The following is a 24,820-nucleotide window of genomic DNA, read 5'->3' as shown; positions in this document are numbered from 1 at the left end:
CATTTGCTCCCCTGCTCTTTTGGTTTTGTTTTGGTTTTGTTTTCCGAGACAGGGTTTCTCTTTGTATCCCCGTCTGTCCTGGAACTCGCTCTGTAAACCAGGTTGGCCTCAAACTCAGAGATTCCCCCGCCTCCGCATCCTGAGTGCTGGGATTATAGGTGTGTGCCACCCCCCACCCCAGCACCCAGTTAGTTTTTGTTTTTGAGACAGGGTCTCATGTCCAAATCGGCTTCAAATTCATTATGTAACAGAATGAGCTTAAACTTCTGATGCCCCTGTTTCTAGCTCCCCAACACTCCGTTTCTGTGATGCTTGGAATGGAACTAAAGCTCCGTGCATGCTAGGCAAGCATTCTACCACTTGAACAGCAATCCACAACAAGCCACGAAATACAACATTCCCTCTTTTTGAGACAGGATCTCTCTATGTAGCCTTGGCTGGCCTGGAACTCAAAGAGATCCACCTGCCTCCGCCTCCCAGGTGCTACGTGTGCCACCATACCTGTCTGGTATTTGCTTGAATGTTTCAATCTCCTGCCCCAAATATATATTTTTTAGTCATTTGTCAATGAAAACAAACAAACAAAAAAAACAGCAACAAACGAGGAGCCTGTGAAGACGGGTGGGGTGTGAACCCTAGCTTTGACTGCTAGACTGATGCTTGTTCAGATTTAGAGACAAGGCCCTATCTTTGTGGGCTGTCTACGGGTAGGTCTGAACCTACCTTTTGAGACCTTTGAGGAGGGGAACTTTCGCCTGCAGCATTGCCAGCCACCTCCACCTCTTCCTCCTCAGTTTAGAACACTGTTGAGAACAAATCGCTAGGGCCCTTGTGTTCTGGGGAGAGACGCTTTGACTTGCTCTGTCTCACTTTGGCATTTGGGGCATGACTAGATCTTGGACTGGTATGGAGGGACTTTGGGACCTACCTAGGGGGGCTCTGAAGCCTGGGTGGGGACCCAAGCTGTTTGAAAGGATTACTGAGCTTCACCCCTGCTACCGAACTCAGCCTCCAGCCTTTCATTGAGCTGCATCTTTGGTTTCGGTTATTCATAGCGGAGTGTTCGTATCCTCCAAGTTGGGAAGCAGAGCCTGGACTTCTCAGAGCCTTCCTGTAGAGCGCTGCCCTGGCTTACCTTTTGGTGTCTGAGACCCTGAAGGCTCGGGTGAGTCTCCTCAGCACTCCAGGCATTTTATTATTGTCCCCACAGCCTGCAGATAGAGATGCCAACTGGAAGAAGAATGCCTGCCCTCCCCAGCCTGGGCAAGCTGGATAAAGCACTATGAATAGTCAGGTTTTAACCCACCAGGCAGGGCCCCAGGCACTAAGGGCCAGTGCCAGGCAGCAAGCCTTCCTCCACACCCCTTGGCTGCCAGGGGGTTTGGGGCAGACGAAAGAGCAGGTAGGGCTCTGGGCAGGCTGGCTGGGCTGGGTGGGGACCTGGTTGGGTGAGGCCCAGATTCCCCAGGCTGATAAGGAGGCCTGTAAACACCCAGCAAGTGGGGGGTGGGGGGGGCAGAGGGCAGGCTACCAGATGGCAAGAGAAGGGGGGAAACTGGAGCCTAGGCCTAGCTACAGGAAGTGGGGCTTGATGTGGAAACATCCTGTCCAGTAGGGGCTAGAGAGGTGGCCACCAGTGACTGCTCCCGCCACGGTGATAGGGAGGCGAATTCAGTCCAAGGTGGGGCCGCTTGCCTGGGCACTAAAGCAGGATCTTGGTTCCTGACATCTCAATCGGTCTCTATTATGGGTTGCTCATGGATCTCTATTATGGGCTGCTGTACCATCTAGCACTGCTGAGGTGTGTGTGGGGGGGGTGGAGAGGAGATTAAAGCCAAACTACCCCCATGGAGAAACTGTCCAGAACAATTGTCTCCGAGAATTTGTTTCTTACGGGAAAAATCATCGCCTTCACTTTCTGTGAGGAACATTGATTGGAACATGGGATTGTGTCAATTGTGTCAAAGGCCTCCTGCGGCCCTCTGCGAAGAAGAGGTGGATGGCTGATGCTCGCTTTGCTCTGTCTTGCGGTGCCTTTTAATTAGAACCTCAGAGGGTCTGATCTGGTGCAACCTTTAGCAGAGATCAGCAGACCTGTGCATTTCCCTTTACAGATGGGGAAACTGGGCTTCAGAGGCACAGGGACTTGGTCACCTGAACGGCAGACCTGAAATTCAAGCCCTTGCCCTGAAAAGCTTCCCACCATCTTCCCTAGTGTGGGAGGTCCAGGCCCCAGCCTTCCCACATAGGCCTGGATGTTCTCTGCATACTCACTGGACCTGTACTTAACCTTGCTGAAGGCTACAGGATGCCTGGAAGGAGGAAAGAGCCTCAGAGTCATAAATCAAAAGTCATCTGCCTGTATGTGGCCTTGAGTAGACAGACCCTTCTCTGGGCCACAGAGATTTCTGAAAATTTTAGAAAGATAATAGTTTTCACCAGGCATGGTCATGTGTGCCTCTAATCTCAGCACTTGGGAAGTGGAAGCAGGAAGATCTGGAGTTCAAGGCCTGCCTTAGCTCCACAGTGAGTTTGAGGCTAACCTGGACTACACGAGACACTCATTCAAAACAGACAGACAAGCAAAAAAAGTCTCTGAGAGTGTAATTAACCCCTGGTAATGGATCACACATCCAAGAATATTTGGGCAGCACACATTTATCTTGATGGGTTAAAAAAAAAATGACAAAGTTGGGTAGCTAAGAAAGAAGAGGTGAATCTTGAAAGAGGTAGGGGTCACCATGATGAAAATACATTATATGAAATTCTCAAAGAACTAATACAATTTAGAAAAACAATTAAAAATAGATCTTGGCTCTGTGAGGTGGCAACACACACAAAAAAAATCCTTTGCTGTGCAAGTCTGGAAAGCCAGGTTAGATCCCTGGAATCCAGGTAAAGATGGAAGGGGAGAAGAAACTTTACAGAGCGGTCCTCTGCCCTCCACACCCACACCACAACAATAAGTACAAAACATTTTTACAACGATAAAGCTCACCCACTAGAAACGTCTACTTCAGTGGTTTTTGGCATTCACAGAACTGCACGTCCATCAGTAGGATCCACATTAGAGTATTTTCATCATCCCCCCCCCCAAAGAAATATCACATCTGTTGGAGTCATTCCCAATTTGCCTCCAGCCCCAGGGCCTTAGTCCTGAAGGGATACTTACCAGAGATGCTATTATGTGTGTTTGAAGGTGAAAGTCCAGCCACGGTGATCAAGATGTGCTAACTCAGCTTTACTGGAACCTTGTATCCAGAGACCCCATCAGAAAAAAAAAAATGAACAAAAAAACGGAGCAGGTGATCAGGCCCTTGGCTGTGGATCTGGCATATAGGAGAGCTGATTTTCCATAAATATTTGAATAAACACATGAACCAACACCCTAAGATAAGAAGCTAGACTTAATATTATGTGTAAGCTGATTGTAACTGTATGTTTATGGGGCAGGGACCATTTCATGACTGCTTTAGGTCTAGAGACCAAATTTTCTGGTAAGAATGGGTCACTGAGATAACAGAAGTTGAGCAGAGCTTGAAGCAAGCTATTGAAATTCATGTTACCACCATTTTGACAGAGACTTTGGGAAGTTAAGGATTGGCTTATTAGAATGACCTCCAGTGGAAATCGAGACTTTAAGAGGTATGGGTCCTGGGCCTGAGCAGCTCCTGTAGAAGGGTCCCAACAGATGGCAAGCAATCTGTGTAGAGGAAATAGTACAGACTTTGAGATGAAGGTCACATAAGCCTGGATTTGAGTTCTGCCTCCATTTTTGACAACTAATATGACCTTGGCCATGTTACCTAATCTCCTAAGAGCTTTTCTGCAGTTTGTAAAGTGGATCTCTTAGCCAGGTTGTTGGTATAGGCCTGTAATCCCAGCACTCAGGAAGCAGAGGCCAGAGGATCACCACAAGTTTGAGACTAGCCTGGATAATGAAGTGAGTTCCAGACCCGCCAGGTATGGTCAGACCCTGCATACATATTTAGTAATAGAATTGTTGAAGTAGGATTATCACCAAAATAGATTTCACTAACAAAGTTTCAAACAGGATAGCAGACGTAAATAAACCTGAATCCCAGCTCTAGCCCTTCTACTGATGAGCTACTTTGCAAGAATGAAGGAGGAAAAAAAAAAACGAAAGGAAACCTGGGCATGGTGACATATACCTCTAATTCAAGCACTGGTGAGGCCAAGGCTGGAGGAAGATGCTGAGTTTCGGAGCAGCCCGAGCTACATATTGAGACCCCTCTCCAGAAACCAAGCACAGCCAAGTGTGGTGGAGCGTACCTTTAGTCTGAGCCCTTGGGAGGCGGAGGCAGGCAGCTCTCTGCAAGTTCGAGGCTGGCCTGGCTTACATAGCAAGTTTCAGGCCAGCCAGGACTATATAGTGAGACCCTGTCTGGGGGTGGCAGGGAGAGAGAGAGAGAGACATCAAGTGCTGGAGTGCTGGGGCTGTGAGTGGTAGAACACTTACATGCTTAGCGTGTCACAGGCCCTGGGTCCAGTCTGAAGTACTGCAGAGAGAGAGAGCACGATGAAAGGGGGTAATGGTCATGGACTGCTCCTTGGAACAGCAGCCCCACAGTCCAGAGCCCGGAACTGTAAATCCCTGCCACCTTCCTTGTACTCCACCCTGTCATTCATTCGGTAATTTTTACTCTTTGGCCCCTCTCCCCAGAAGCAGGGGAAGTGACCTGAGGTGCTATCAGAGAGTGCAGAAGAAAATCTTGCCCACATTTAAACAAGCACCCACACCCCTCTGCTCCTCCTCCAGCAGGCCGTGACTGAGGCCACAGTGGCCACACCCGCCACCCAGGCCCCAGCACTTGCTCTGGTGCCAACTCCACAAGTGCTTGCCTTGAGCTGGCATCGACCTCAAGTGCTTCCAGCACCCTCCATCCAGGCTTGATGTGCTTTCCAAACACGTGCCTCCAGCTTTGAGTCAGCTTGTAGCCAAACCCCGGCCCAGGCTTTGCACTGCACATGTAGGGAGGGACTGGCACGAGCCCAGGTGCACATCCAGATGTTGCCTCTGAGGCTTTCTTGGCATCCCTGGGCCAGCTGTGAAGTAGCATTCACTGCAAAACACAGGAGTGAGGAAACAGTTAGCCCCCCTCAAGGACAGTGGGGTAGTGTCTTGGGGGAACTGGTTGTGCTTGGTTCTGGGGAGTATGTAGAGAAAAAAATCAGGGCCCTGCTCTCCCCTTATTATTTTTTAGAAATCACATTTATTTGTTTCTATTTTAATTTTAAAAATATTTATTTAATGAGTGTTTTGCATGTATGACTGTGTACTACTTGTGGAGCTTGTGTCTGAAGAGGCCAGAAGACGACATTGGCTCTCCTGAAACTGGAGTTACAGGTGGTTGTGAACCGCCATGTGGGTGCTGGGAACCAAAGCCATGTCCTCTGCAGCCAGTACTTTTAACTGCTAAGTCATCTTTCCCGTCCCTAGATTTTAATTTTTTAATTCTGTGTATATGTAAGGGTTTGTGTTAGTTGTGAGCAGCCTGCCCAACATGGGTGTTGGGACTCAAACTCTGGTCCTCTGGAAGAGCAGTTGGTGCTCTTAACCACTGAGCGACCTGTTTCGCCCATTTACTTTTTTTTTTTTTTTTTGAGACAGAGTTTTTCTGTGTCGCTTTGCACCTTTCCTGGATCTCGCTCTGTAGTCCAGGCTGGCCTCGAACTCACAGAGATCCGCCTGCCTCTGCCTCCCGAGTACTGGGATATAAGGCGTGCGCCACCACCGCCCGGCCCATTTATTTTTCATGTCATATGCATAAGAATGTGTGTGGGCATGTGTGTGCCACAGTGCACATGTGGAGATCAGAAAACTTTCAAGAGTCAGTTCTCTCCTTCCACCATGTGGACTCCAGGGACTGAGTTCAAGTCATCAGTGTTGGCAACAGGGCTCTTTACCTGCTGGGCCGTCTCATGGGTCTGAAGGGCCCTGCTCTTTTGATAAGAGGCCTGGCCTGGGCAGGTTGACCAAGAGTGCAGGAAGCTGGCCAATCAGAGCTGAGTAGGGTTTCAGGATTTACATGTGTTCTGCTGGTCAGTGATGAACATCACCTGTAGAAGTCTGCAAAGCTTTCGTCACAGCTACTTTAGCCTCATTGAGCAATATTATCCTGGGGAGATTCAAGTAGTGGTGTCCATCTGCTGCTAGGTTGTCACATCAGGCACCAGTGCTTCTGGAACCATCCTGCAAGAGTAGCCTGGGGCCTGAAGGTCTGGCAGCTGTGCAGACAGCAGGACCTTGGGCTGCTAATGTTTTGCTGACCCACAGCCTTGGGGATATCTCAGAGTGGGTCATATGCCTAAAAGATTGGCTCCAGGTACCCAACCTGCTCATAGGAGCACCACCTTGCATGGACTCCTGGGAGGTACTTCCGTGTTAAGTTACCAGTAAAACAGCAGCCATCATGGATTCTTGAGTTTACTGTTCTTTTCCTTTTCCCAGGAATGGCTGCTGCCCTTTGACCCAAAGACAATATAATATTTCTTCATTGTTACCTCTATCCACTGGCACTAAGGAGAAGCCCTGACACATTATGATGTCACGTTGATTTCAGTGTCACCTGCTCTTCCAAATGAACCCAACCCCCAGTCCTTGGTCTGGTGTCCCCAGATCCTCTTGTTTCAAACTGTCCCTCCATCTGAAGCCACCCTCCCTAGTCTCTACCAGGCACTGGCCTTGGCCCTCATAGTCCAAGTTTTAACCCAGGTCCTCAAAGACCAGCCACCCCCTTGCTGATCTCGGAAGAGCACAGCTGGGTGAAGCGATGAGAGCGGTTGCAGAAGCAGCTGTCCCTCCACCAGGTAATAGTTCCCTGTCCGGGCCCCCTCCCACCATGAGGCAGGCTGCTGGAATTGCTGCTGGGCGTCCCCTTGTGTAGACAGCTGTCTCCTCTGCCTTCCTGTGAGGGATCCTCCCCTCTGTGCACTTTCTGACCTGTGCAGAGCAGGGGCGGGGCCGCAAGGGCCACCCGGCCCCGAAGGGGAAACTGCTGAAACCCCCGGGACAGGAAGTGGTAGAGAGGGGCTGCTTCCTCTCACAGAGCAGGGGTGCGGTGAGAGCTGCCTGTGTCCTGGCCCTTGCCTGACTACTCTGAGCCCTGGGAGGCGAGGAAGAAGTGTCAGTCCTTTTCCCTGCCTCCCTTCTCTCCGAAAGAGGAGGCTTTCCACGCAGCCCACTGGAGGTGGCGGGCGGGGGAAAGGAGAAAGCTTCTTCACTTAGCAGGGAAGGGAATTAGAGACCAGGGCCGACAGATGAGCAGAAAGGAAAGGCCGACTGGGCAGGTGAGTATGGGGTGAGGCACCCCACCCCACGCGCCAGGACAGCAGAAAACCACAGCTGGGCAGAGGAACCCTTTGTGAGTCCTTGTTGTGAGAGCAAATGGTTAGGCATGCCTGCTTCGCAGCAAGGAAGTCAGAAACTGTGGATCCCTAACTTCTAGTGCATAGGGCTAGTCAGGGCCTCAGCTCCGCCAGCACCAGCCCCTCAGTATGTGGCTGAGGAAACCAAGGCACACAAAGCAGAAGTGTCTTGTTTGAGGTCACATATGGGCAGAGCCGAGGCCAGCACTCTGGGCTCTAACCCAGCGACTCTCATTTTGATGAAAATCTGCTGAGTTTGTGTTGAGCATCCTACACCTCCCCCAGGCACCTCCCCCCTCCAGGGTTCTGTGACATTCTTCTCAGAAATGAACTTGACGAATTTATTCACATCGACCTGGGGTGGAGTGGTTAGCCCTGGGATCATCAGCAAAGGTTTCTGAAAAAGACCAGATAGCAAATACTCCAGGCTTGGGGGCCCATGTAATGACCAAACTAATAAGCATCGCCATGTCCCACTAAAACTCTGTTGCTGGGCACTGAAATTTGAATTTCATATTCTTTTCATGTGTCATAAAATCCCATTCTTGTGGCCCTTCTTTGATAAGTTTTTCAGCAGCTGCTCGCTCGGATCTGAGAAGTGAAGCCAAGCTGTCAAGAGCACAGTGTACCAGGTGGGGAGGAAGTAGGGACGACTTCAGAAAGAATGTGACATTTGACTTCAATCTTGAAGGACGTGAGGGAATTAAACTCGCAGAAGTTGAGGCGGGGCGGGGCTGGCCTAAGGGACAGTGTGAACAAAGGCGTGCAAGTAGGGAGCCACTGTGAAAGTTAAATGTGTTCTGCACATGCGTGGTTTCATTGTTATTGGCCAGCCACTGTTGCTCTTTTTCTACTTTTGAGACAGGGTCTCACTCTGTAGCCCAGGCTGGCCTCGAACTCACAGAGATCTGCCTGCCTCTGTCTCCCGAGTGTAGGACTAAACACGCCGCCAATGATGCCACTGCTGTTCTTACCAGAGGGAAGGCTTGGCTTTGTTGAGGATGCAGAGAGGATGAGGAGAGGAGGAAGGTTAAGTCAGTGTGAACTTGGGCAAGCACTCTCCCACCCCTCAGGAATGAGACAGGAGTGATCTTTTAACTTTCTGGTTTCAGCAGACGCTTCAATAGTGTGTGTGTGGGGGTGGGGGTGGGGTGAAAAGGCAAACCCAGGGTAGGTGTTGTCCATGACTTTTGGAGCCAGGCTGCCTGCCTCTGTTCTGGTCAGGTACCCCTGGGCTGCTTCCTCCCTCAGCTTTTGAGGCACCATCTCTTCTGTGTAGGGAGTCTAACGCCCTGGCCTTGTGCCTGGATCCCTGCACTCTGCCCTTTGTTTTGGATGGTCAATAGAGGAAGAGGTCATCCGGGAAGGATACCCACCGCAGCCCCTCCTAGTCAGGGCCCACAGCTAAGCAAAGAGCCTCCATAGCAGTTTCTAGGGCACACTCTGCCAGGGACCTTGACAAAGAACACTGTCCCTTCAAAAAGAAGTTATCTGACTTAATATCCTGTCGGTGCAGAGTCACAGGTTACCCCAGCTTCTAAAAAATCCACTAGTGAATTGAATTAGTCTTTGCTCCATGCTTCTGTTCCTCCCTCCCCTCCCCCTCCCCAACAGTGGAAACAAGCAGGACTTCCTAGGGACTGGGCATGGTGGACTAAACTACGATCCATTCAGTATGCACAACCCTCTGCCACCTTGCGTTTCAGCCTCTGCACTAGGTCACGTGACTCCTATAGCCAGTGAGCGCCTTCATGGGTTCCTTCTGCCCCGTGGCCGAGCTTAGACGAGATAGATGCTCGGAGTGATGTGAAACCCTAGCATAAGTGGAAGCTGGGGCAGGAGGATGGCGAGTTTGCAGCCTTGACTCCACAGCAAAGCTCTGAGTCAAAAAAAAAGAAACAAAAAAAAAAAAAAAAAAAACAAGCAAAAAGACAGTAGCTTTGAAAATGTCCATCTGCATCTTTTCTCCCATTAACTTGATGATTTTCAGAATAATCTCTGCTTCAAAGGGTCCAGGCTGAATTCCTTTCCCAGCGTTATTTCTTCCCTGATGACTCCATATCTTTTAACATCATTATTATCATTGTTGTTATTATTACTGTGTATACATGTATGTACAGGCATGCACATGCCATGGCACACATGTAGAGGTCAGAGGACAACTTTTGGAAATTGGTTCTCTCCTTCTACCATGAGTTCCATGGGTGGAACACAGATCGACAGACTTTCATGGCAAGTCTTTTTATCCCACTGTGCCATCTCCCTGGCCCTATATCTTTTAACACTGTTCCATGGACAACAGACTACCCATCTCGGGGTCTCTGTAGCTATGTATTGGCCCTCAAGCTGTTACTCCTTTCCCCTGAGGTGGCTGTGGGATCCATCTCCTGGGCTCAGCTGCCCTGCCTGGCCAGCTCCATCTCTCCCATCCGGGCACTCTTTTATAACCAGACCAAACTACTCTTCCTAAGGAATTGCTTTCCCATGCCCTGCCTTTCCTCAAGGTTCAGCAGGACCTCCCAGTGGCTCTCCATAATAAGTTCAGATTCCACTGTCTGGATCTAGATCTTGTTGACTTACCCAACTCCCAACCAATCCTCCCTCTTCTGCCAGGTCAAACTACTTACCTTTCTCGATCATAATTTTTTTCTTTTTCTTTTTGTTTATTTATTTATTTTTTTTGAGATATGGTTTCTCTGTGTAGCCCTGGCTGTCCTGGAACTCAGAGATCTGCCTGCTCCTGGTTCCCAAGTTAAGGGATTAAAGGCATGCACCCCCACCGCCCGGCTTGACCATAAATCTTATTTATGGTTTTATTATTTGGGGGTAGACAAAGTCTTGCTAATGTTTTCTGAACTCCTTGACTCAGATCTTCCTGGCTCAGCTTCCCAAGTAGCAGGAACCACAGGTAGGTGTGCCGCTGTGCCTGGCTTCTCCATGAGTTTAGGAATTGTTGGTTGTGGCCCCTCGGCCTTCATTTCACCCCACTATGTCCATTTCCTTTTTTCCCTCTCCATCTGGGTAAATATTCTGAATACTTACCAAGCAGAATGACCAAGCCCCACAAACAGCAAATCAGACCAGGAAATTGAAAAATATGTTTAGAGCCAGGTATGGTAGCTCATGCCTATAATCCTAGTACTCAGGAAGCTGAAGCAGGAGGATTTACTTGAGTAAGATGCCAGCCTGGATTACACACTGATCCCTGGTCTCAAAAATTCAAAAGAGCCAGGCAGTGGTGGCGCACACCTTTAATTCCAGCAGTAGGGAGGCAGAGACAGGTGGATCTCATGATTTTGAGGCCAGCCTGGTCTACAGAGTGAGTTCCAGGACAGCCAGGGCTGTTACATAGAGAAACCCTGTCTCAAGAAAACAAAACAAAACAAAAAACAAACAAACAAACCAAAAAACACCTCAAAAGAAAGGGACAGAAAAAAAAGAGAAAGAAGGGGAAAAAATAAAATAAATGACATGTGCTGTTTGGGACATACCAGGGTGCTTTTGCCTACGTTAACTCTTTTAGAACCCTTGGCAACAGCCCCTACCTAGGACTAGGTAGGTGGGCCCATTTTGCATAGGGTAGTGACTTGCCTAAGTTCCAAGGCAGATAGCTCTAGGTTTTCTACCTGAAAGGCGCATGCTCTTAGGGTCTGCAGGGACCTCTGTTGCCCGCCCCTTCTGGCTATAGGGTCTGCAGGACCCCCACTGCACTTTCTAGGCTGCAACTGGCAACGCCTCGATCCTCAGGAGTTCACTACCCACCCTCCTCAGCCTGGCTCCCTTCCTGCAGTCTGTTTTCCCACCATTGCCTCTCTCCCTAAGGCACTAGAGACAAGGATGTGGTGGCCCCAGGCCCCTCCAGAGGGTGCTCAGTGAGCTTTCTCAGAGTGACTGAGGAAATTGGTTCCTTTTGTCGGCCCCCTCCCCCTGCTTCTCCCCTTCCTCTCCTATATTAGGGCTTCTGTAGTGCTTTTCTTGCTACATAACCACAACCCAAAGGGCTGGGCGGGGTGACGCTGTTGGGGGACAGAGCACACTACCCCCAAGGGCTCCCAACCCAGGAGAGGAGTTTCTTCTCAGCCAACAACTGGAACCCTCCATCTCCTACAACCCTGGGGTGGGGAAGTGGGGGACATAATGGTGGGGGGGCATAATGGTGGGTGGGGTGGGGGACATAATGGTGAGTGTGACACCCTTGTCCTCTGGAGGTCACCTGAAGCTTACGCTTTGTGTGACTGCTTTCTGGTTTTCATACTTATTTCCTCGGGTTTTCTTGCTTTGTTTTTAATATGTCTCTCCTTTATTATTATTTTTTTTTCTGATTTGCCGTTTTGTTTGGGGAAGGTTTTTGTTTTGTTTTTTGAGACAGGGTCTGGTACAGGGTGGCATCAATATGCTAAGTAACCTAGGCCTTGAACTTCTGATTTCCTATCTCAACCTCCCCTGGGCAGGGAGAGCCAGTGCCAACAACAGGTCTGTTTTTATGCAGTGCTGGGAATTATAACCCCAGCTTTTCTTTTTTAACCCTGGCCTGGAAATCACTGTGTAGCCCTGGCTGGTCTGGAGATCCACCTGCCTCTGCCTCCCAAGTGCTGAGATTAAAGGCATGCGCCACCACTGCCCAGGGAAACACTCTACTGAGCTACATCTCCAGTCCTTGATTTTTTTTAAAGGCAAAGTTCTCGCTATGTAGCCCAGGCTGGCTTTATACTCAGGGTCCTCAAGTCTCGACCTCCTAAGTATGGGGATTAAAGGCATGCCCCCACCACACCCAGTTTAGGAACCTGGATTTTTTTTGCAAATAAGCGTAGAGAAACCCCAACCTTGCAAAACCTTTCTTTCCCCCTCCGCCTTCCGGATTTCATCTCCAGTGGAGGGGGCCGTAGACAGAAAGGGACAGAGGAGAAGGAGCTGACAACAGAGCTGTGGCTGGAGCCACCTTACGGGGGGGGGGGGCCCTTGCTCAAGAAAGAGGATTCAGTTGGCTGATTGGAGTGCAGCCCTCCCTGGGACAAGGTGGCGGCTTTGAGTTCTGCAGATGGCTGAGCTCTGCTCTGTCCGGGACTGCACGCTCCATTCAGGCCCCTGGGCCTCCAGCTCTTAAATGCAGGCCACTGGTCACATAGTGCATCGGGCGCCATCTCCTCCGAGCTTAGCCGGAGGAAAGGCTGCATTTACGTAGAGGGGACAGCTGTTCTGTTCCCGAGGCAGCTTCCATTTTGTTTGTGGCTGTAGGGGGAGGGACGGTGGAGGAAATTGTCATTTCCTTTCCAAAGAATTCCAGAAAGGTTTCATGGAGAATGAGGTATTTCAGGGGTGACAGTTGGCTCTGAGAGGATGAGGAACTGGAGGAGAGCTGTGCTGTGTGGCCCAGCTGACCATCTGGCCCCCATGTTTCTTGGCATGCGTGAACATGCCATGGGTGTTACCAACAATTCTGAGAGCCATTGACTCAGCTGATGAAGCCTAGATTTTAAACTCACTTGGTAGAGATTGTGGACATCTGATTTCACATCAGAGCTGCCTCCTGTAGGGGAGGCCTAGATGGATGGGCGCTGGACGCCGCTTGATGTGTCCCAGTGACAGCCCCAGGAAGGAAGGGTCTGCAGGTTGTGGTCATGCAGAATCAGCCTAAAGCACTTCTGCGCCCCTTTGGGTTTGAAGTGCAGCCGGAGCCTGGGAGCCAGAGGTGTGTGTTTACAGGCGCCCGGGCCTTTCTGCTCCCTCTTCTGGTTCACACTCTTGCAAAGCGCGGCAGCCTTCAGTGCAGCGGCCAGGCATCGTTTCCCGCTCCAGGAAGACCGATTTGAAAAGGGCCTTTGCCCGAGCCATCTGTGTCTTCCCATCTCCACTCACGAGTAAGGCAGTGTCCAGGGGGATTATAGGCCGCTGAAGCTGTGGCCAGCCAAAGGGCTTTGAGAGGACCCTGGACAGAAGAACCTTCGTGTGTTTCTCGCCGACCTCCAATAGGGTGTGCCTTCTCTGGTGGTGGCTTCTTTGGTTTCAAGTTCCTGGGAGAGGGAGGTTATTTTGAGGGACGGGGGGAGAGTGAGTGAACATGCAAATGAGCTTTTCTCCACCTCTCACTTTCAAATCCTCAAACTTTTGAAGGGGGAGGGGGAAATTTCTGGACTGAAAAGTTCCATGGTAGGTTTCTTAGCCTTGCTCCCCCCACCCGCCACTCGGGCTGCCTTAGCTTCAGGAAGAAGCAGATCACCGGAGATGGGTTTCTAAGCTCTTCCAGCACTCGATGGGCGTTTAGATACTTGAACATGCGTGTGGGTACGTAGAAGAATGCTGCTGGAATCGCCACTCTCATTTCAAACTCGTTTCCACTTTCTACGGTGATGGCTAAGGCCTTGCAATCCAACACAGCGCTCTGGGGACCTTTCTTCCCCTCTACTTCCTTAGCAGAGTGGACCTAGGGTTGAGGGTCACTCACCTGAGGCCCATAGGCCCCACGCCTATGCTGGGGTTGGCCTTTTCTTCTCTGGGAAGCACACAGTCAAACATCCTTGTTGACCAGCAGAAGCCTGGCCTGCCTAGTCGCCGCCCCCACCCCCCCCCCCCCCCACCCCCTCCCCCCCATCCTCTCCACAGCATTCTCACCCAGGCAGCTCAGGCTACCTGCCCTGAAGGAGCAGGAGGAGGAACCTATGATTGAGCTTGTGGCTTTGCAAGCTGGCCAGACCAGAGCAGCCTTTGACACACAGAGCCTCTCACGCATCTGTCCCCACACTTGGCACACACCCTGAGTACGCATATACACCTGGGGTCTGTTTGTACACTCACAGCAGACGAACAGTGCGCCTCCGTAATTAGAAATGCAAACATAATATCAATGGAACCTCTGAGCTTGCGCTTTCTCAACTGCAGTCAGCGTACGTTTAGCCCTATACCGCTCCAAAAATAGACCGTAGACTGCTCATAGGCCAGTACCATTCATTCACTCATTCGTCTTTTCTTTTGTTCCTTTTTCATTTATTTATTTTCCTTGGCTTGGTTTCATGTGTATGTGTGTGTGTGTGTGGGCAGTGTGTTCATGCGGGTGCACATATGTACTGATTCTAACCTGCATGTGTGTGTATCATGCCTGTGGAAGGCCAGAGGTCAGCCTCTCAGGAATTGTCCTCCTTGGTGTTGGTAATGAGGAGGGTCTTTCATTACCCTAGGGCTCACAGAATAGGCTAGCTTGCCAGCAGGTTCCAGAAATCTGCCTGTCCCACTACCCGAGCCGGGCGATTATAAGCGTGCTCCATTGTACCTGGCTTTTTTTCATTGAGCTGGGGTGCTCATGCTTTCACGGAAAGTACTTTAAAGATTGGGCTATCTCCCCAAACCTGGTTTTTATAGTCCAAGCTAGCCTCGAACCACAGTGATCCATCCACCCCAGCCTCTCCAACATTGGGATTACGGGCATGGGATACCACGCCCACTACTCCTTTTTTCTTGTGTTCATTCCATAAACCAAGTACAAGCCAGTGTCTAATAGGGGAGGTAAGGAAAACGCATCGAGGTTTCCTAAGCAAATAGCGCCAGCAGAACTTTTGAAAATGAAACGCTGCTGTCTGAAGAGAAAACAAGAAGACAAACAAACCCGAAAAAAGAAGGGCCCCAGTGAATGACCTGGGGCAGGAGCAGAGGCAGAAGTTTCATGCTGAGACGAAGTGGGTTTAGATGAAAGTGATCGCCTTTCATTTGAGTACTATGAGAACGTTTCCTAAGGGCAGACAGACAGGCCTGTGGGAGGGCAGGAGCATCGGAATGCTGGCCTTGAGGGCACTCAGGCTAGGGGAGCCAGGCACAAATGGTCCTGCTAGGTCTTGCGGGCCACTGAGGGATAGGGTCCCCGTGCAGGTTTGGGTGGGGCAAGGTGGAATCGTGGAACCAAAACACGACTATTACCACCACCACCCCCCTCCCACCCTTACGGTCCAACTGAGGATGGACCTAGCAGATTTCCCTCTCCCATCCAAAGGGAAATTCAGCTCTGATGGGTAAAGCTGAGCTGAGTAACTCTCCAGGCTGTTTGATGGAGTAGGTGGAAAGGTGTGGGGGCGGAGACTGGGCGGGGCTAGCCCTGTGGGCTAACGGAAAGGAAGTGGGAGAGGCTTGGGTGTCTCCTGTGGAGGAGAGCGGTCATCAGAGAGGTCACTTGTGCCACCCCTCGTTGTCCCCCCATCTGTTCCTCATTTATTTCCCAGCCAGGATAAGGATTTGCCACCCTGACTCTACTAACAGAGTGGCAAGGCGTTGGGATGGTGCTCTTGTGGGTAGCCTGTGTTCTCCTGGCTCCGGTGGTGGTTGAATCGGCCTGCTTGGAGTTATCCACACATTGCAAACACATCACACACTGAAAGGAACCCAAAGGGCCAAAGACCTGGTACCTGGACAAGTGCAAAGACCAGTGTGTTCCCGGTGGGAGAGCAGAGCAGACTGTCGGACTGACGGAGTCTGTGGAGATCAGGTCTCTGGGAGTTGGCCATGGGTGTGACCGCGCAAGAAGCACCCTGGGGCTCTGGCAGTGGAGGAGTAGAGGCTGGGAAGCAACAGACGGCTGCGACGCCTTGCTAGCTTACGAGGCACTGGGGAGAGACTTCAGCAGACCGAGGTTTCCTGGAATATGGGGGCTGGGCCAGCCAGAGAGGATGAGGAAGGTTCTGCTGGCCCCTCCCCCCCAGCCGGGGTTCTCCTCCCAAGTTCCCAGGCAGGGTGACAGTTCAGTCTTGAAACTGAAAGCGAAGCTCAGCCACGAGCACAAAGCCACATGCCGCACAGGAGGGAGGCCACCCTGTGGGGGGCAGTGGGAGTGGGGTTGCTAATAAGCATGCGAGGCATATGACCAGCCATGACAACCCTCCCCGCCCCCCAAGGGAGGCATTGCTTCCTCTACAGACTGCTCCTCTGAGCCAGCTGGGCCTCACTTCTAAGGTAAACTGAGCCCATGAGCACTCTGGCCCCCTCACGCCCACACCTACATGAGTCTTTCTCAAGCCAGGGTAGTTAGGGAGGTTTTTCCTGCTACTGCCTTGTGCCAGGCCAGGTCCCTTTCTGCTGTCGCTCTGCTGGAAGTCTGTCTGGGCACAGCAGATCCTCTCCAGTTCCGCAGCTGATCTGGCCACAGAGCTCAAGGAAGTTGACTTACTCACTGCCTCCATGTCTCCCTTCTCCTTAGGTTGTTCTCGCGGTTGGCTTAGCCCAGCATGCAGTCTTGAGCCTGGCTTAGGCCACACCCACTCCAACTCTGAATATCCTCCACGGAGGCTCAGAGAAGGCCCTAGATTGATCCGAAGGGACCCCGGGTAACATCTCTTCATCGAGAAACCACCGCAGCTCCAGGGAGCCGGGGGAGTGTCACTGTCAGCTCTGGCACAAGCCAGTATGGCTATTGCCCTGCAGCCCAGTGATTTGGTGTTTGAGTTCGCAAGCAACGGGATGGATGACATCCACCAGGTATGGCCTCTGGGAATAAAACACAGTCAGCCATTATGAGCAGCCAGGGCGACATAGACACACACCCAGCCAGCCTGGGAGTCCAGGGGGATGGACAGCGAACTAGTCAGCAAATACCAATCAGGCACCTGCTGTGTTAGAGCACTGGACCTGCTTGCCAGCCAGCCTGTGCACCAGCTACTCCGAGGTGTCATTGGATGGTCACTCAGGGAGCAGGTTGGTTACCTACCATTCCAGCACATGCAGTCACCGTGCTGGCCAAGTAATTAGTAGGCCCACCGGCTGAGCTGTGAGTCCATTGGCAAATGGGACCAAGCGGACACTTACATCCTACTGAACATCCTGGAGGGTGTCTGCTACTTCCCTTCAGCCCCAGGGTCACAGGAAGAAATCTGCTGGGACCACTCCATAGCAAACAGGGCACTGCCAGCTGGACTCACAACGTGGAATCGGAGTCTTAGCATCTTCAGATGCATGCCTCTAGGGAGTTGGTAGGCTCACCCATAAAGTTTGTCTTCTCAGCCTGAGGATTCAGGCTATGGCAGAAGTGGGAGTAGGATCCTGGTACTCTGGTGCCCACTGCTCTACCCCTTGTGTTGCACTGAAGCTAGGAGGGTGCATTTTCTGGGCTGCTAGATGGTCCACAGGCTTCCTTCCACTCAGCTCTTTCACAAGAAGGAGAAAGATGAGGCAGCCAGGCGTGGAACGAGGACAGGGAGAGTCGAAATCAACAATGCTGGGTTTTAATCTCAGTTGGGACACAGTGTCACCTACCCAAGTCTTTCCCCTGCCCTATTTGGCTGCTACATCCTAAATCTTGTCCAAGAGAAGATCCAGCTGAATATTTCCAGAGCTCTGAGGGCGTCGGATGCTCTATCTATGGGAGGGTAGAAAACGCTCTTACTGGTCTTACCGAAGGCTGCCCTCTAGTGGGCCCTGAGCACATTGCACTTTCTGGCCTGTTGGGTCTTGAACAAAATAACTCAGCTTGGTTGTCCGTCTGTTCTGGGGTATGCCTTCTTGTGGAAGGCATCAGATAAGAATGGGAGAAAAGTTTAACCTTACCTGGATTCTCAGTGCTATTTATAATCGTCATTTGTTTCCAATCCTCTCAAAAACTATTCTTGTTCTTTATACTCCAAGCATTCCTCTGCCCTCAGCGCTGGACAGCCTACCCTCAGCATTGGATAGCCTCTGGTCCAGTCAAGGCACACTCAAAGCCGAGGCTGCCCTCAATGGCCCTAACTCCTCCCATGTGTCTCTGACATCCTCGGTTACTATTTCTGTCCCATTGGCCTAGGAGAAAGAAGCATCCCTCTTCCCTGCCTGGGTAACTCCTACCCTTTCACAGTATCTGTTCTCACCTACCTCAAAAAAAAAATGAATCACCTCTCTCTTTCTTCCTCGCTTTCTCCTTCCCTCTATTCCTCCTGCCTCCTTCCTTCCCTTTACCATCTCTCCCCCGTCCTTCATTTTTTACACCTCTCTGATATAACCCCTAAGGAAATCTTCCCTTAAGAATGTCAGCTTCTTAGCTTCCCACAGCACAGTCTCCGCCCCGTACCTTTCCATTTTCATCTGCCTTTTGCTCCACAGAAAATGACCTTTGCTGTTAAATGTCAAGAATATAAAAGAACTCATAAGTCATAGATAGATAGATGATAGATAGACAGACTGACAGACTGACAGACTGACTTTCTCAAAAGGAACATGAATGTACTTAGGATAAGAAACACAACACGGGGCTGGAGAGATGGTTCAGCAGTTAAGAGGACTTGTTGCTCTTGCAGAAGACCCAGGTGAGATTCCCAGAAGCCACATCTGCCAGGTCCCAACTGCTGGAACCCCAGTTCCAAGCAGCCCTCTTCTGACTCTGTACCAGACACTCACATGGTGCACGTAGATACATGTAGGTAAAACACTGACATTTTTCAAAGAACCAAAACATTGGTTTCCTAGAGGCTCCAGCTGCCTAATGATAACTTATTCTACGCCAGGACCTGTTGTGAATGCATTATGTTTACTGATCTGGTTAAACAATCTATGGGATCAATAATACAGGTAACCTGGTTTTATGAATAAGGCAACTGACATGCAGAAAGGTTAGGGAACTTTCCTAGGGTCATAAAGTACTAGGAAATAACAGACAGTTTAAAATCCAGGCAATCTGGCTCAAGATCAATGCAGTCCAATCCAATTTTATGGGATGCTAGAAATGTTCTATATTTGTGTACTGCAATATAGGACCACTAGTCATATGCAGCTTCAGAGTACTCGCCATCAATCAATCCCTCACCACTAGTGACTCTTCTCATAGACTCAGCTCTAACCTCAGATCATGGTCTAACCCAACAAATCAAAACATGTTTGCCCAGGATCACTGGTAAAGTACATGCATCCTTAGCATGTACAAGGCCTTGAGTTCCATCCCCCGTACTGCACATACACAAAGTACTTGGCTGAGTGCATGTCCCGCAGAGTTAAGCCATCTCTATTCATCAAGATCCCACTTAGAGCATCACCTAGGGGGGCTGGCAAGATGGCGTAGCAATTAAAGGTGCCTGCTGCAAAGCCTAAGGACCCTATGATGGAAGAAGAGAACCAACTCCAGCAAGGTGTCCTCTGACCACCACCACACACATGCTGTGGTATGTCCCACCTCTAAAAAGAATAAAATAAAGATGTCATTAAAAAAAAAACCACCACCAGGCCGGGCGTTGGTGGCGCACGCCTTTAATCCCAGCACTCGGGAGGCAGAGCCAGGCGGATCTCTGTGAGTTTGAGGCCAGCCTGGGCTACCAAGTGAGTTCCAGGACAGCCAGGGCTACACAGAGAAACCCTGTCTCGAAAAACCAAAAAAAAAAAAAAAAACACCTAATGAGGTTGGCCTTGGCATCTGATAGGGTGGGCTTCTTAGAAGAAGTGGGTGAGCCTTGACCTGGATCTCTTCCTTCTCCATAGCTGGAAGACCCTTCAGTGTTCCCAGCTGTGATCGTGGAGCAGGTCCCCTATCCCGAATTACTGCATCTGTACTCGGGACTGGATCTGGATGACGTCCACAATGGCATCATAAGGGACAGGACCTTGTGCATGACACAAGATCAGATCCTAGAAGGCGGTATTTTGCTGGCAGGTCTGTTCCTTTCTGGCCGGGGAAGGTGTATGGTGGAGAAAGGAATTCTGCCTCCAGGGAACAGCAGTCCACTGTGGCTGCTAGTAACCCCACATAATGGGCAAGACTTCCCACGAAAGAGGGGGGAACCATCTCAATCCATTCATAAATTCATCAGGTGCAGCGGCACAAAGAATGGAACCCAAGTTGGGGAGAGGAATTGGGTGGGAGGGAACCTGGGGTCTGTCCAGCTGTGCCATAGAGTCCCTCCTCGGGTTGCCCTCAGATAACTGTTCTGAAGCCTAACAGAGCTCTCCTTTCTACTCTCACCCCTTGGAACCAGATGACAATGTGTCCACCTCACAAAATGTGTCATCTACTGAAGTCCTGTTCAATGTGGAATCTCCCAACGACGTCCTGGATGAGAAGCAGATCTGTAAGTGTGAAGTCAAAGTACCTGAATTCAAGGTGGCAAACAGTCCTCTTTGCATCTTCACATTTGATTTCCAGGCACATGCGCATCAGGTCTAGGGATTCCCATCCATCAGTATACGTGGGAAGAAACTCAGGCCCGGGCTGACAGGACAGGGTCAGGAAGGCCCTGGAGACAAGGGCAAGATGGCCAGGAAAATGTTGGTGTTATTTCACCAGTTTTTTGACAAATACACATACAACAAAATGTATCACCTTAGTCTTTTTGAGGTGTTGAGCAGCTATCTTTGCCATCTCTAAAGTCCTGTACATCTGAGAAGACAGAATAAATAATCCTTTGAAATATTTTTATTAATTTTTTTTCTTTTTTCTTTTTTTTGGAGCTGAGGACCGAACCCAGGGCCTGGCACTTGCTAGGCAAGCGCTCTCCCACTGAGCTAAATCCCCAAGCCCATTTATTAAATTTTAAATTATATTTTGTGTAGGAGTAATGCATATGCCAAGACGTGAGTGTGGAGGTCAGAAGACAGTTTGGGGAGTTGATTCTCTCCTCCCATCGTGCGGGTCCTGGGGATCAAACTCAGATCATAAGACTTGGCAGCAAGTGCCTTACCCATAGATCTGTCTCTCAGTCCCTGCTGCCTGTTCCTGAAGGCCAGATTCTAAGAGGGTGCAGATGCCTGTTGATCCTCCATGGCCTCTAACGCCTTAGAAGACCCCCCCACCCCGGCAGCGCGCCTCTTAGTTCCTTCTCCAAAAGGTACTCAAATGCTTCCAAAGAGTCCCCCCGCTCAATTGCCCTTGCCCAAGGGGGTACTGTGACATAATTGAGGACAAAAATAATCTCTGAGGCTAAAGAAAATGTCTCCCCTTGCCTCTCACTAATATTCAGCCAGGACTCAACAGATATTGACTGAGTGCCAACATGTACCCCTGTTGCTGTGTGACCATGGCACATGACTTGCCGTTTCTCAGTTTCCTAATCAGGAAAGCAGAGGAATTGGTCTTAATGCTTTCTGAAGTCCTTTTGGGTTGTCAGATGAGTGGATGACTAAATCCTTCAAGTCCTTTCTCCCAATGCAGCCTGGACCTTCCCCACTACTGGTAGTGAGTGATAAATGTAGCCATGGTGATTGGGGCAGATCAATGTCTACAGCTCTGCAGATGTTCCCCCGCTTCGGGGGTGAGACCCCCGAGGCAGCTTTAGGTGTATCTTACGGCTGGGGCTATGGAGAATGGCATCCCCATCATCCCCCATGCCGAGCATTTTCCTCTGGGGCCACAGCACTAGAGAAAAAAGATGAGGGCTCTCCTTGCCCTTGGCTCTGCCCACCACGGCCCTTTCTTCTTGCAGTCAGCACACCTGAAATACTTCAAGACTCAGACTCTGCGCAGGCCATCAGTCTGCCCAACCTTCTGTTTTCTGCCTCGGAACCTGAAGAGCCGAAGAAGACAAGCGATACTGGTGAAGCAAAGACAAGTGACCAGAAGGAGCAGCCTCTGGAGGAGAGGGTCTCCAGAGAGGAAAGTCCTAAGAAGACGGGGAAGTCAAGGAAGAGAAGTAAGGCCGTGGGAGAGTCTATACTCGTCTTTGGTAGGGAAAGCCTTGGGGGACTGGGAGGCCCAAGGACTGAGTGGCTTGAGGCTCAGAGGGGCATTAAGTGGATGATAGCTCTTTGGTCCAGCAGGGATGACTTAAAGGTCACTGTTCTGTAAGTCTTGGCTTCCTCAGGGGTCCATCCCAAAGCCTGGCCTTGCTCATGCTTCTGCTGTCTGTTCAGCACATTCATAAACTCTTCTAGCAATGCCAATAGTCTCAGTTGGTTGGCTCCTAGGTTGGGTGTTGGGACACCAGGCCTAGACTCCTGGCTAGTTCCTGGACTTTGGGGGCCTTCACATAAAAATGAGTCATGCTGTATGCTTATCTAGATTCTATTGCACTTATGAAACAGGCCATCTATGCAAGGACTCTGGGCTTTCCCAAGCTCCTGTGTTATTGATTTACTTAGGGGGTGGCTGCTTGATACTGCATCGGTACGCCTACCCCTATCTCTGTACTACACTGACCTGCACCACAAAAACACCTTAAGGCTGTCTCCCATCCCAAAAGTTAGGTCAGGAATTTCTGGCCTAGCTGTTCTTCTAAAAGTACCTACTGTGCAAACCTTGCATCTCCCTACGTGGTAGCCTTGATGTGGAGTTAACTTTAGAGACTGAAATGGATGGTGCAGATGCCTGGTGACTGTGGATCTGGAGGACTGGATGGACCTCCTGCCTTAGTGACCTAGCTTGCCCATGGTGGTCGGTCCTGTCGTATGCAGCTTGCCCAGCCAACTTTGACCTCAGCTTTCTGCTTACCCACTTTCTCCTCACAGGCCGGAAGACAAAGAACAGCCGAAGTACCTCACCTGTCACTGACCCCAGCATGCCCATACGGAAGAAATCCAAGGATGGCAAAGGTAGAGCTGGGGCTCAGATGAGGTGGGCAGGGGGGTGCCCCTTAATCTCAGACCTGAGCTGCCCCTCACTGTCTACCCCTCTGCAGGCAGCACCATTTATCTGTGGGAGTTCCTCCTGGCTCTTCTGCAAGACAGAAACACCTGCCCCAAGTACATCAAGTGGACCCAGCGAGAGAAAGGCATCTTCAAGTTGGTGGATTCCAAGGCTGTGTCCAAGCTGTGGGGCAAGCAGAAAAACAAGCCTGACATGAACTATGAGACCATGGGCCGGGCTCTAAGGTAGGAGTTGAGGAGACATAGGATTCCTGCCCCGAGGGATGAGCAAGATTTCCTATGCCCAAGGAGGCTCTCCCACTTGAAGGAAGGCCTGACCAGTCCCCTGTAGGATGTAGATCAACACTGCCTTTTTCTTCTTCAAGACTCCTCTTGCATCTCTGTGTTGAAAGGGTGCTTTAGCTCCACACACACCCAATCCCCTCACATTGCGGAAGCCAGAGATGGCCTTGAGTTGTCCCAGATGGGTTCTCAGGCCAGGGAATGGTTGAATCTCGACGGTCCATCCTTCGCTCATTTCCATTCCCTCAGCCACTGTCCCCAGTCCCAAAGCAGTGTGGGGGTTGGCACTGAAGACCCCTTTTCGTACATCTGTTAGACTGTAAAAGCTTCAAATGTCATACGAAGCTCTTTGTGTCTAAGAGTTGGCCAGTCCTCCCACCCCAGCCCTGGACTGCTCCTCCCCAGGCCGCCTCAGTCCCATGCTTGCCCTGCCCTAGAGACTAGCATGTGGGGCAGATGGAGAGACAGGGCCGCCTCCTTCAGCTCTGCGAATGTCAGCAATCCCTTTTTTGTCCTTCCAGATATTACTACCAGAGAGGAATCCTGGCCAAAGTGGAAGGGCAGAGGCTGGTCTACCAGTTTAAGGAGATGCCTAAGGACTTGGTGGTGATCGAGGATGAGGAGGAGAGCGCTGAAACACCGGAAGCCCCTCCCCAGGCCTCCACTTCCTCCACACCCTCCACCAGCACCATCCGGAGAGCCAGCCCCAGGGTTGGAACCAGAGCCTCCTCCCAGGACAAGGATAGCCCTTCCTGGGAGAAGCCAAAGGTTCACCACACTGGTCTCCAGCCATCCGCAAGCCTGGAGTTAGGGCTGTCTGTGGACGAGGAGGTTCCCACGACCTCCACCATGCTTATCTCTCCACTACAGAGCCAGGCCAAGCTCACCAAAACTGTGAGGTAAGGGCACCAAAGTAACCGGACTCTTCTTTAGTGCCTCATGCTGTGTGGAGGGGGCAGTTGTCACCTTCCCGTGAAGCTCGGCTGTGTTTCCGGTTTTGTGGGATCTTAACAGAACCCCCCTGAGAAGCAAGCAGGGCACGTCCTGGTCGGAGAGGTGACTCAGTGCTTAAGCGTGTGAACTGCTCTTGCAGAGGACTCAGGTTTGCTTCCCAGCATGTAGACTGGGCAGCTCCCAACCACCTGTAACTCCAGCTCCAGGGGACCTGACACCCTCTTTTGGTCTCACTAGGCATGGCATACACACACACACACACACACACACACACACACACACACACACATAAACAAAAGTAACGAGGTAATTTTTTTTTCCCCCGAGACAGGGTTTCTCTGTGTAGCTTTGCGCCTCTCCTGGAACTCACTTGGTAGTCCAGGCTGGCCTCGAACTCACAGAGATCCGCTGGCTCTGCCTCCTGAGGGCTGGGATTAAAGGCGTGTGCCACCACCGCCCGGCACGAAGTAATTTTTTTAACCTTAAAAATGCAATTAAAAATAAATCTTTAGCGAGCAAGAGAGAGAACCGTGACTTGCCTGAGATCTCATGCCAGAGTAATCCAACGCCAGCACTTCACTTGGGGAAGGGGCTTCTACTGGAAGATATGGCTGTTCTTGTGACACCAGAGTGTGTCCTCAGAAGCCCTCTGGGGCTTCTCCATCTGGAGCCGTGCCACTAAGTC

At 50.7% G+C, this 24,820-nt stretch overlaps 1 protein-coding gene across 2 annotated transcripts in view; it reads left to right on the top strand.

Annotated features, from left to right (window-relative positions):
• The window catches only part of Elf4 (E74 like ETS transcription factor 4), a 43,289-nt gene that overhangs the window by 13,344 nt on the left and 5,125 nt on the right, over nt 1-24,820 (top strand). For both annotated transcript variants that reach the window (XM_028887364.2, XM_037198862.1), the window contains exons 2-8: nt 16,565-16,842; nt 19,804-19,975; nt 20,298-20,390; nt 21,741-21,947; nt 22,762-22,845; nt 22,932-23,124; nt 23,703-24,080. In XM_028887364.2, the coding sequence (XP_028743197.1) occupies nt 16,771-16,842; nt 19,804-19,975; nt 20,298-20,390; nt 21,741-21,947; nt 22,762-22,845; nt 22,932-23,124; nt 23,703-24,080 (1,199 nt within the window). In that variant the 5' untranslated portion in view covers nt 16,565-16,770. The remainder of the gene's footprint in view (nt 1-16,564; nt 16,843-19,803; nt 19,976-20,297; nt 20,391-21,740; nt 21,948-22,761; nt 22,846-22,931; nt 23,125-23,702; nt 24,081-24,820) is intronic.

Source organism: Peromyscus leucopus, chromosome X (genome assembly GCF_004664715.2).
Source record: "Peromyscus leucopus breed LL Stock chromosome X, UCI_PerLeu_2.1, whole genome shotgun sequence".
NCBI lineage: Eukaryota > Metazoa > Chordata > Mammalia > Rodentia > Cricetidae > Peromyscus > Peromyscus leucopus.
This window is presented reverse-complemented; position numbering and strand designations above follow the sequence as displayed.